The following is a 13,233-nucleotide window of genomic DNA, read 5'->3' on the forward strand; positions in this document are numbered from 1 at the left end:
GCTATCAGTCACAGTGTAACAGAACACTTTTGACTGGACTGAAATAAGTGTGTTCTCATTCTTGATTGGCACTGTATTTTGGTCAAATTAGTGAATAAGATTACATGGTTGAACACCAAATAAAATCCCAAGGTTTCTAATCTCAGCAAAGCAACTTTGTATAACCCAAAGCAAAACACTACCTTTGTTTCCTTCCTCAAAAAACAATTAGAGTATTTCTTTTCAAGTAAGAATATAAGTGAACTATATATTGATTTTCCTTAAATGTTGGTACATGAGCACCGTTGGGAGTAAGAATAAGCAACATCTTCCGTGATGTTAAACTTCATGGAGCAATAAAATAATATAATTTTAAAGATCTAGCCTTACCGTAGTTATGCTCTAAAGTAAAATGTATCCAAAAATGATGATGACATGCATGTTCATTTTTTTTAAATTGCCTCTTGTGATGTGTGGGTGTATTTGTATACACCTCCAAAATGGTGTTGGTGAGAGATAATACCAAAGATTTGATATTTTGTCACAAAGTGCAGAAAGCCAGAGCATTCTGAGTAATGCTTGAATTACAGGTATGTAAATCACCATTTTTTGACCAAAAATTGTTTTACTAATGATTTAAAAAGACATTAAATTACAGAATACTTTTAGGTGATATGGATTTAGTTAGAAATATTACAGGAAAGAATGAAAAAAGATTAACTAGAAGTTCCTACTCAATGGAGGCTAACTTGGGACAGAAACCTCTAAACTTGACAACTGTGTTGTGACCTACAACTCTTTTTTTCCTGATACTGTCTAGATACTGTCCCTGCCAGGTTAATGTCCCTGTCTAAGGACTTTTAACCGTATTTTCACTAAAAGGCTGGTTCTCTGTCCTTCAAAACTAAAGTCCTCTCTGCTCCATGACTGTCTACATCTTCATCTGCTTTATTACCCTACATCTCTGATGTCATCTCAGTTTAACTCACTTGCCTCCAACCTTGAACAAAAAATACATCCACCTTAAGGATACTGATGTTCTGTTTTTAAAACCCACCAATTTTTTTGGTCCTGCTCCCCTGTTTTCTTTTTCCTGTCATATAACCGTAAACTTTATCCTCTGTCCAGAGGTGGCTCCACTTAAGTCTCCCATATCCTAACAGGATGTTGATGTATGTTTATACTCAAATAGAAATATATATCATTTCCAAAAGAGAGTGGAACTTGTGATAAAGAAAAACTGGACTTCAAAAGCCCTGGTTGATTCTCCTAACATTATACAGGTCACTTCACCTCTCTTTCTCAGTCCCTCCTTCTGTTAGCTGAAAGGGTAGAAGTCCTCTATAAGTCTTTTCGCATCTTAATAATAATAATAATGTCCACCCATAAATCAATGATTCTAAATTAGTAGAAGCAGGATGCCCAGTAGCTTTCGTATTTTTCTGCTTTTCATACTTATAATGAGGATAGCTGATTTGAAAAGGGAAGGATTATAGTCTTAAAATTCTAATCCTTCATTTGTATTTAAGAGGAAAAGCTGAGTAATATCAGTTTTGAACTTACGCTTTCAAGTCATTTGTCTACTGTATATAAACACTTGGCCAATTAGAAAGAGTACTTGTACAAGTATCTTTCAAAGAACTGGAATAAAATAACAGTCCCTTGCCTTATAATTCAATCTATGTCAGTTAAAAGAAACCTGACAGCTCTAAATTTAAAGGCATAAAAATAGCACAAGCTGATTACACTGTTTAGCTGATGGTCAAAATGGTCAAAAGCTGCTCTTAGTTGTAAGGAATAACAGAAATAGAAGGCAAACAAGACCGAAGATAATATCTGGACACAACAGCAAAAATGAAATTAAATACTTAGCTTTAAAGTGAAAAGTACTAGATTCCCTTGTCATTCTTTTTCTCAACTCTTTCCCAAACAGAAACAACTTGACTAGTCATGAATTATTTTGTTTGAATTACTTTATTTTAAAAAATTTTAGTAATCATGGCATTGAAATGGTTTGTCTTATACCATTTAAATCCCATGTGATATGATGAATTTAAGATGTTACCTGATTTCATATACCTCTCAGAAAATAACCCTTCTGAGAACCTAGTATATGAGATCACTTCTACTTTAGTGTCTAACCTAAATGACACACTCTGTGCTTCTTAATTAAGAGAACGAGCATGAAGTATTCTATTTACAGTAAGTTTTTCTACCTTTTGAAGCCTACAGAATATTGAATCTTTAAGAAGTCAGTGTTGTTTCATTAGGAACCGATGCTGTTTCACTTTATTGAAACATTAGTCAAGAAGAACAAAATGAATTTATAATGAGTCTTTTAAAGATTTTTTTAAAATTAGCCACTCATAGGAAAATTGTATCTTACCTTGGCAAACATATTGCCCATTTGCCTTTAAGTCCAGACTATCACAGTTAATGAGCTCCCTCAAAGTATGATGACAAACAATGCCTAATATCTTGTCCATATGCCTTTGTAAGAGAAGATAGGAGTTTGCACTTCACACAATTATCTTAAAACTTCAGGTTATAAATAAGCAATTACACAAGACTTCTCATTAAAAGTTTTACTTAAGAAAGAATAAAAATAAAGGGTTTTGGTAATATCTCTATAGCACAGCAAAGGCAGGAAATAAGTAATCAAGAATCTAATGGCAATGTGCAGTGATTCTCACACATTTCATTTTATTTCTTTTCTCTCCTCTTTCATTCCTATACTCCCTTTTTTCCCTTCAAACTAACTGTGGTATAGACTTTACAAGACCTTAGATTCAAATTCTGATTCCCAACAATTAGTTGTGTGGCCTTGGGCAACCCATTTAACTTCTTATTTCCTATTTCCTCAGCTATAAATTAGGGACAGTATCCTTATAGGCTTTTGTGAGGGTTAAGTGAGATAGTACATATGAGAAACATAATATTGTACTTGGCATCCAATAGATGATTTATAAATGTTAATTCACCTTGAATCCTTCACTTAAAAAATATAGATAATACTTTTTTCTTGGCTATTATTTTCTTATTTCCATATCATGGTAATTCCTCAACACCAAGTACCCTTTCTGGCATCTGGAAGTACCAAAATAAATGTTTGATGAATAAACTGAACTTATGAAATCTGTTTCTAGTATTGCAACTTTTTCTAGCTATACCCAAACCCTAAAGCACTGCAAGTATAAGGGCTGGCTAGACTCCCTGTTGCTACTATGTTTAGCATGTCACCAGTAGAGTTCTGAATTTGGATACAATATGGCCCTTTCTAGGCATTTGCTTTTAAAATTCAAAAGCTCTTAGGAATAGTAACCATTTGGAGATTATGTGGCACTAATGTTTTATTGCAAATTAGTTTACAACTGCTCTTCTTTAAAACAGGCACCTTCAGCTGCGGAAGGTTCCTGGGTACCCAGGAAGGTTGGAAGGCTCTCGAATAGTTCCTAAGCCAAATGCCAAGCACAATAATGAATATTTAACACATATTATCTTACTTAATCCTTATGACAATTCCATGGGAGAGGTATTGATAGTCCCATTTTACATATGAGAAAACTTGGTTTACTGAGGGCTTAACAGACTTGCTTAAGCTGACAAATAGAAAGTGGTCGAACAGATTTCAGCCCCAGGCCTATCTGGACTCAAAGTTCAGTTCTTTCTGTCCCACTGTTGTGCTCCCAGGGAGACGGCAAAGGAGACATAAAAGATGCTGAGGGCCATTTGCCTGCATCACAGGTTTGCCTAGTGCTGGTCTTCTGGTGCATATAGAAAAGTCAATCAAAGCATAGTCCCTACTCTTTTTAAGGACAGAGTTTCTTAAGGACAGAGAATAGGTCCTACTCATCTTTGGAGATTTGGTATCTAACCTAACACTGTGTGTGAAACAGGGTAGTGCCCTAAGTTTTTTATTAAAACAAATTTATTCTTGTTTCTTGATCTTTTCACTTTGCCAAATACCAGATGATGATATTTACAAGATCTTGATTTGCCTTCCTTCTATCAACTGTTGCTTCTCTTTTACCTTCCAACAACATGAGTTCAGACAAAAGTGATAGACTGTGAACCACTAAGTAAGATGTGAGGATTAAATACAATATAAATATAGTACATAGCCGGTTTTCACATGGTTTAGGTTCATCATTGCATCTTGGATTACTAAAACATTAGTGGATAACCTTGTTAGAAGCCAAGCCTGTCCATCTCTAAAACCCAAGCCCCTAATACTACGTTTTGTCTCCTAGTGAATGCCCTTAGGATGCTGTATGTGAGACGTCCATGAGTGTGCAGCCAAGACTGGATCACCCAGTATAACCAGGAACAGGCAGTCCTCAACATGGTAGAGTCAGAGGTCAGAGGTGCCGGAGGATCTGAAGTATGAACTGCCCACCCATATTATACTAGAGCAGAGCAATCTCATTCTCATACCACAGCTTTCTGGTTATCCTTTTATAATATACTTATGCCTTAAAATAGTGACTCTATACTCAAAGTGTGCATTTAAAATAGGCTTTAGCAGTTGAATAGAGAACAGAGCTTTTCTTGTTTTTACATTGATAATTTTCTCTATTCAAAGAACCTCCTTTCTTTACTGTCTCAGCCTCCCTAATATTCTCAATTTTCATGAATGGAGTTTCCCTACCTACGGGTCTAAGCCCATAATTTGTAGGTCCCTCCTACTTAGTATCTTTTAAAACAGTCCTGTTATTTTTATGTCTGTAGGCTTTAAATTTTAATTTCAATAGCAACTTGACAGTACTAAAAGAGCTGGAAATCAATTAAACTGATATATCCTTTGTCATCTTTTCAACAGAAAACTTCAAATTCAAGTTAATAAAGCACAAGTAACACCCATAAGCAAGTTGAAGGAAAGGAGACATAAGATAAGAATTTTAACTAATAGCTTGCTATAACATACTGAGATACAGTAAAAAGTGGTTTTGATTCAATATTCCTGGGAAATACTCATGTCATACATGGTTAGTGATATATGCTAAGGTTCTCAAGATCACACATGCTCCAGAAACTATATACCTAATTCTGAGGATATATTCCACAATGCTTGAGAATTTATTTCCTTTTTTAAAAAAATCAATTTATAATTTTAAAATTTGCTTTACTTAAAACTACTGTGAGATCCTTCCAAACAAAGAACATTTCTTGTTTCATCTTTGCATCCATTACACGCAGTAGGTACTTAACAATAAATGTTTGTTGATTAAGACAAACAGCTTACTATAGAGAATATACCTAAAGGATAGAGCTTGAAATAAACTATGGAGAATAATCATTGGCATATTTTTTAAACTTACAAAGAAAATTTTAAAATAATACCAGTAAGTATGGCCAACTTCAAAGAATCTTCGGAGAGTGTGAGACTTGGCTTCCAATTTTGTTGTGGGTTTTATGATTCAGCAGCTTTGTATACTTAAAAACTATGGCATTAAAAAAAAAAAAAAGTGAGCCCCCAAAGAAATTTAAAATAGCTGAGAATGAGAAAAGTAGTTTGCCTGTGTGTGTGTGTGTGTGTGTGTTTTAAAATGATGTGAAATTCACAATGTCATTTCTATTACTACTTTAAAAATTTTGTTGTAAAAGTACTGAAACTGGGCAACAGGTATCATCAAGTGACTCTTTTCTCAGAAAAACATATACAGTTAAAAATCTACTTACAAAAACAGAAGTCACAAGTTAACAAAATACAATAAAATTTACCTCGCTGGAACAGGCAGTTTGGGGCAAAGAACAGAAGCTTTTGATGATGTAGTATACTCAGAAGGCTTTAGGTTGTAGCTGCATAGGGCTGAGCCTGTTGAAAGAAAAGCTATATGTTAGCTAGCAGAACAGAGTCCGAATAAATTCTTCTATTAATTCACTTTAACTTTATTTTATTGGTTAATATTAACTCAACATATATAACTTTCAAACATTATAGAATTAATAAAAGTCTGATTTGGTCTATAGTATCAATTCTCAATCATTTGAAACAGACTTTTCTCTGGTAACTTATATATAAATTTTAATTAATATTAAGGGTAATAACAATAAGTACTAGAGCTACTTTTATTGAGTGCCATCTATCAGGCCCTATACAAGATGACATACAAATATACATATATTTTTTTTAATAAAGAGTCAACTTTTCATTGTAACTGACCAAACTGTATTTAGGAATGTCTTCAAACAACAGAACCAAAGAAACATGATAAAAATATCCTCTTGAAGAAACCAAGAGTTTTTGCCAGCCCCAGTGCTTCTGAGGGTTAGACTGAAAGCAGCCCATTCCTGAGGCTGGTTCTCTTCCCCACGCCAAGAGGAGGGCTGGGATAGATAGAGGACCTGGCCTTTCCCTCCTATTATGCAGTGGGGTGAGCCTCTCCTCTCAACATAGATAAAAATTATATTATTTACTATAACTCCATTAGGCAGGCCTTTTTAAGCCCACTTGACGGGAGGAGAAAATAGAGGCTAAGAGACAAGGTAAATAACCTGTCCAGGGTGACACAGCTGCTAAGCCAGTAATGCTGGGGTTAAACCCTAGATCTCTTTGACTACGAAACCCATCTTCAGCTACATATGCCATCTCTCCTTCTGATGCTCTCCATTACTAAATATTTAAAATTATTGCATATAGCACATATGCATTCAGATAATATATTACTTTTTCCTTATTTAAAAGGCAGGAAACAGTAACTGTAAATAAACTGAATTAATTGACAAAATCAATAAATTGATCAAAGGATTCCCTGTTTTCAGATAGCTTAAAACAGCTTAAATTCAGTCCTAGATTGGTTATTCTCTGACTATATGGCTAATATATATCTAAATACTACATAAAATGCAAATGGATACAGTACACCCTATCTTTGATAAGTCTTATTTAACTGACCTGCTAATTTTATAACACAGCAACTAGAATACTGTAAGATTCATTGTACAACAGATACTGTTAAATAAGGAGATCTAGGCTTTAGTTCTAATTTTGCTGAGACCTACTACATTATATCATGTAAACTGTTTGTATTTCATTAATTGAAGTGCTTACGAGGTTACTAATTTGGTCAAAATACTTCATTATTAAATACAAACAGAATAGCTTTGCATTTATGTCACAGCAATAATGAGATTTTTGCACTGTATCACCATGGAAAATATTTAAATTATAATGTGAAGGCAGACTTTAACATTGGATTAATTATGGAAACATCATGTGAGGATGTGAGAAGGAACTAGAAGGGAATATAGATAAAAAGATTTGTTGGGACAACAAAATTGGGAGATTTGTTTCATTTATATCTGGTCCTTTCAATCAAAAGCACTTTTAGAAAGCCACAAACCTGCGTTTAATTCAGTGATGCTGCCCCTAAACCAGCAACCAACTTGCTAAGTGTTTGAATACGTGGGCCTTAATAGCACATTTACATAAATTACATGTAGCATCTATTTTATATAAAAATAATTCAAGTAACTTGACAGTGTAAAATATTTTTAAAGAGATACTTGAAAGTTACATGGCACTGTTCTTCAAGTTTCTTCAGCTCTTAAGATAGACTCAATAGAAAACTAAGTTTCTAAAATTGTTTTCAATCATTCTCTTCCATTTTAATGACTTTCTTGTTTTTAAGTTAAACATGAATATTAAGCACCTAACTCTTCTAAAATTAGGCTTTTGTGTTTAAAGATAATGCAACTAGATACTATTTATAGCAATTTTAGAGAAAATATGACAGCGATGGCAAGCAAACATCTCAGATTAATTCTAAAATAACTGGGAGTCCTATGATAGAATTGCTCATGAAAAAATAGCAACTGTGCCAATAACTGCAGAGCACCCAACGTGATCATCAACTTCCTGATCTGAATTGTCAACTTACTTCTTTCAGAGTCCAAGGTGGAATCGATTTGCACAACATAAAAGGCCCTAACTAAAGCATATTGTGTCAGTGCTGTCAAACACCCTGCTCCATCTGAATTCAGTGAACATAATCTCCATCCCCACCCTTTTTTCATTTAAAAAAGGAGGTCAGCAGGTGCAACAGAGTTCAATTTTATAAAGACTTTCCCAGGATAATGCTCAATGAAAGGATATAGCCTTATCTCTGATGGTATTCTGGGACAGAGGCCAGTACTAAATAGATCCTGTACTAAATAGATTAAAGAAAAAAGATCTTTACAATGTGTTAGTAGTAACAATCAGAAGAAACCTTATATTGCTTCCTGCTCAAAGGGTTCATGGACAGAGAAGCCTCAATGAAGAACATTAAAACAACCCAGAAATGGCCACTGTTTTACAATTGTTTTTCTTTTCACGTTATTAGCTAATGCATTTTTAGTGAACTCTTTTAAGGTAGTATCTATTTTATTATTTTTTAATAGTAGAAGTATAAACATATGATGTTTGGTTATAAACAGCAAGACATTTTTCTTCTAATGCAAAAAGCAGGGAAAAACCATGCTAGAGTAATGAGAAGTCTAAAACAAAAAAACAAAAGCTTATCTAAACCACACCAGAGGCAATCCATGCATTTCAGCCAGTGTTATTCAAAAGGCCATCAGAATGAGTGATCTTAGGAACCTAACTTGGGTATATAAACATTTATCTTGGTAAACAGTTGCTATAGTCCCCAGAATGTTTGACTACTACAATATATCAAATGCCTTTTAATAGTCAATTATTTATTCTTTAGCTCACTATCACTTATAACAACACCCCTAAGAGGTATATTTCCATCGCCATGCTCCAAACATTACAGGTGAAAAAAATAAGTCATACTTCCAAGGCCTTTTAAGCAATCACTGGCAAACTACTAAGAAACAGAGTTCTTCACTCCTAGGCTACAATGCTTCTTCTGTGTCTTTTCTAATAATCATAATCAGACACGTATTCAATAAGCTCCTGGGCAAAAAAACATATGGTCCACAGATACGGCAAAGATAACATGTTTGAAAACATTTTTTTCCATCACCCATTCTCTAAAATCTGCTGTTTCCTCCCGTGTTAATTCTACCCTGGTTAATGGCTCCACCACCCATAAAATCCCCAAGATGAAGTGTGGAAGTCATCCTATATCTTCTTAATCTACATCTTCCATCTACGTCTTCCCACACTATTCAAAACATTCAAGATACCAAGTCCCAACAATCAGATCTTGCTGTGTTATTTCAGACCATCACGATCTCTTATTGGTCAGTTAAACTATTCTCTCAGAGGGTTTCTTAACTCCATCCTGTGTACAACCTTCAGAATGATTTCTGTAAACTGGGCATTAGTTGTATTACATCCCTGCCCTCAGGAAAATTCCAAACTCCTTGGCTTCAAGGCTCTCCTAAGGCAGGCCTCTTCCTAAAACTCCAGCCTCATTTAAGCATAATAAACTTATAATTCTTGCTGTTTCACAAACTTCCAGGCTTTTCCACATGCTGTTCCCTCTGCTTGGGCTGTCCTTTCCTAACTAGCATCTGAATGAGTGTTCCAAGTTTGAGCAGAATTTCTACAAACTACTCAAGCTTTACCTCCTCTGTCAAGTCTTCTCTGATGCACCCAAACAAAGCTATTTACTTCTTAGCTCTATTATAAAACTTAGCATATTATTTTATAATTTTTTTAGTTTACATATCATCTCTATCTTTAGAATGTGAGCTCTTTGAGAACTGGGACCTTATGCCTTCAAAATATCTGGAACTCCTATCTCTTGGCATACAGACAGCACTCAAAAGCCATCTGGTAAATAAAACAGACAGAAATAACTACTTTTAATCTCTTATAGTTTGGTGTTACATGTTATATATAATGATATATGCTTTTCAACATTGACTACAAAGTACACTATCTGAAACAGGATTTCTAAACCATGGTATTAATACAATTCTTGGGCAATTCTTGGTTGTATGGGGCTGTCATGTGCATTTGCAGGATGTTTAGCAGCATCCCTGGTCTCTATCCACTAGATGCCAGCAGCCTCCCTGTAACCTCTCACCCAGCTGTGACAACCAAAAATGTCTCCTGACACTACTAAGTGTCCTTGTGGGGGTGGGGGTGGGGGGTGGGCCTTAGTGGCAGGTGCAAAATCACCCTTAGTTAAGATCTACTGGTCTAAAACATCAAATTATTTGAAACAAAGAATTGGCAAGTTGGAGGCTAATTCTTGTTTAAAAATTTTGTTTGATTTGCTATCTCAATAATACTTGCAGGATATACAAAGAGGAAAAAATAGTCCTTAAAAAACATGCTTTAGGACTTCACTGGTGGCACAGTGGTTAAGAATCCACCTTCCAATGCAGGGGACACGGGTTCGAGCCCTGGTCCGGGAAGACCCCACATGCCGCAGAGCAACTAAGTCTGTGTGCCACAACTACTGAGCCCATGTGCCACAACTACTGAAGCCCGTGCACTTAGAGTCCATGCTCCACAACGGGAGAAGCCACTGCAATGAGAAGCCCATGCACCGCAACAAAGAGCAGCCCCTGCTTGCCTCAACTAGAGAAAGCCTGCACGCAGCAAGAAAGACCCAATGCCAGCCAACAATCAATCAATCAAATTAAAAATAAAAAAGAAAATCTTTTGATGCAGAACAGTTTTCATTATGAAAAACAAATTACATTGCTATGAGAAGTTTAATTAATTTAACCCCTTTCTCTCTAATTAGGAAAGCATTATATATTTACATGCCAGAAGAAAGCAAGACAATTTCCCAATTTCAATTTCTAGTAACCAGTGAAAAGGATGGACATATTTGCAATTCCCAAGAAGCACCATTAACCAGCTGTAGATATGACATCACCTGTCAATCACTATTGGCACATAGTAGGCACACAAGAAATATTTGCTGAGTGAATTAACTTTGGCCATCTATGTACAAGACTTCTACTAGGTATCGTGGAGGACAAAGAGAAGTTTGCCTACTCTAATGCAATCTCCTTAAACATGGAGAGGACTGTACCTTGTTTTTGTCTCTCTGGCACATAATTAGTTATTTGTTGAATAAAGGAATTAGTTAAAATTGCATTACTAAATTTAAGGATTTTTTCCTCCCCTTTTTAACAATCAAGTTTCCCTTGCTGGTCTCTGACTTGGAAGCAATTAAATCAGTTGCTACGGTTGTATGTTTCATTCATTTATAAATTATATCAAGACCAATCTTTTGATTCACTGTGGCCAGAAAGAATACATACTCTCTGTGGTTTAAGTTATAGTGTTACTGCCAGGTAAAAAAAGAGGGTAATAATCTGGTCGTCCATTCATACTAACTCTACACTTACCAACCAGATAATGATAATCAAAAGGCTTGTTAGTATTCATAAATCTTATACGAATGGATCACATAATCTTTCATGATTTTCAGCAGTGATCACTGAGAAAGCACCAAGCTGCATGGCTCTACTCAAAATGTGAACATGGTCCAATTGGCAGGTCATAAAGCTCTCAGAATTTATACAAAATACAGTACACTGAAGAAGCACTCTTAAATAGGAGTGCTATAAATGGGACACAAACAAAAGGAAAATAAGAATTCTGTCATCTTACTACTGTGTTAGGGAAAAAAAAATAAATATTGATACAATAGTTTGATAAGAGTAAGACAAAAGAAAATAAGGAATTCCATGTAAAATATTAGCACCAACTGAGAACGTGCAGCCAGTCCCCAACCTACAGGTTATTCTCATTTCTAAACTTTTGTTTAGAATTTAGACTGCATGTGGAAAGAATAAAATGACACGTAAAGCATCTGTCACAGTGCATGACACAAAGTAGGTACCAGTAAATGGTATGTTGAAACAAAACGCAGGGCTTAAGTCTGATTTACCTATTCAGACTCAGATGACCATGCTGAACAATGGGGACAGTGGAATAAAGCGAAGGGTGGTGGTAGGGCCAGAATTAGGGAAGGGGGAGAGGAAGGGGAAGAACATCTGAGCAGGCATTATGTTCCCTTCCCTTCACCACCTGTCATGGTCTGGCTGGGCTGAGATGAAAGTCTCATGTAAAGCTGAAGTTAGTTGCAGAGGGAGGGTGATTCTTTTCCCCCCTACAATGTATACATTATTGAGTTTTCAAAAATAATGATAATAAAGGAGGAAAGAAACTTCTTCATCAGAAACCGGAGGGAAGAAACATTGCTGGGTTCATGCTCTGCTGAAAATAAGAACTCAGATGGGAGCTCTCACCATATGGTTTTAGTTTCCTCTGTAGGGCGTAAGGTTAGGAAAGAGGAAGAACAAGAGAGCTTAAGAGAATAAAAGGCATGAATAATCCTTGGAGAGTATGTATAAGAGAGATAAATGAATGAATAAGATGAATTATTTAGAGATGAATAAAAAGAACTGATTTCACAGCAATTCTAGTTAGACTGAAGCTAAACAATTTGCCTGTTGGTGGCAACTCACACGAATACAGAATTGAGCAAAGGATAGTATGTTAAGAGAATGAGAAATTATTAAGTGGCAATAGAGATGAAGAGGGAAATTCAGTCTATTATGCTTTCAAAAAACATGAATAATTGCTATGTGAGGTCCTATATTAGGGCTTAGATATTCAGAGATGAATAGAGCATGATCCTGCCCCCAGGAAACTCATGCACCACTGCAGCCAGATGATAAACAAAGAACCAAAGAAGTTTAATACTGAGTCCTTACGGTATTTGGCAACTCTAATTTTTTAAAGGCAATTGTTTTATTCTCTAGCATCATATATTTATGATTTGTGTCTATATAAACTATGAACCAAAATAATAAAATGCACATTTATACACCTACCACTCAATTCATGTACTAAAACTTATACTTTTATATTCATCCAAAATCTTCTGCCTGTCTTAAAGCTCCTTGTAATATGGCAGCATCTTCACATAACTAATCTAATTTCCAGCTATTTCTTCCAAGCTTTCTATTCTAGTCAGACATATTTGACAGAAGCATTACATGAACTTAAGTGTCCAAGAAAACATCTCCTCTTTCTTGTCCAAAAGAAACAAAGAATTGAGGAAATATTATTTGCCTAATAAATGCATTTCTTATATTACTACAGGAACTAAGTGCTTTTCCTTATAAAGATTTTAAATAGTTTGTAAAGGTAATAAAAGTTCACATGAATGGATGGTTAAGTGCTAGAAAGTACCTTCAAACGTTGTCATGGAAACTTAAAACTCTGAAAAGGATTTATATTATCTTTTCATTCTGGCAAGAAAAATGTTATTTTACCTTGCATTTTAAAATAAGGTTTAAAATTATCATTAAAAAAAGTTAATACCC

General features: G+C 35.1%; 1 protein-coding gene across 3 annotated transcripts in view; it reads right to left on the minus strand.

The window, feature by feature from the left end:
- The window catches only part of SLC44A1 (solute carrier family 44 member 1), a 219,178-nt gene that overhangs the window by 97,732 nt on the left and 108,213 nt on the right, over positions 1 to 13,233 (minus strand). For all 3 annotated transcript variants that reach the window (XM_032635150.1, XM_032635149.1, XM_032635148.1), the window contains exon 5: positions 5,701 to 5,794. In XM_032635150.1, coding sequence (XP_032491041.1) covers positions 5,701 to 5,794 — 94 coding nt within the window. The remainder of the gene's footprint in view (positions 1 to 5,700; positions 5,795 to 13,233) is intronic.

This window comes from Phocoena sinus, chromosome 6, assembly GCF_008692025.1.
Source record: "Phocoena sinus isolate mPhoSin1 chromosome 6, mPhoSin1.pri, whole genome shotgun sequence".
NCBI classification, from domain to species: domain Eukaryota; kingdom Metazoa; phylum Chordata; class Mammalia; order Artiodactyla; family Phocoenidae; genus Phocoena; species Phocoena sinus.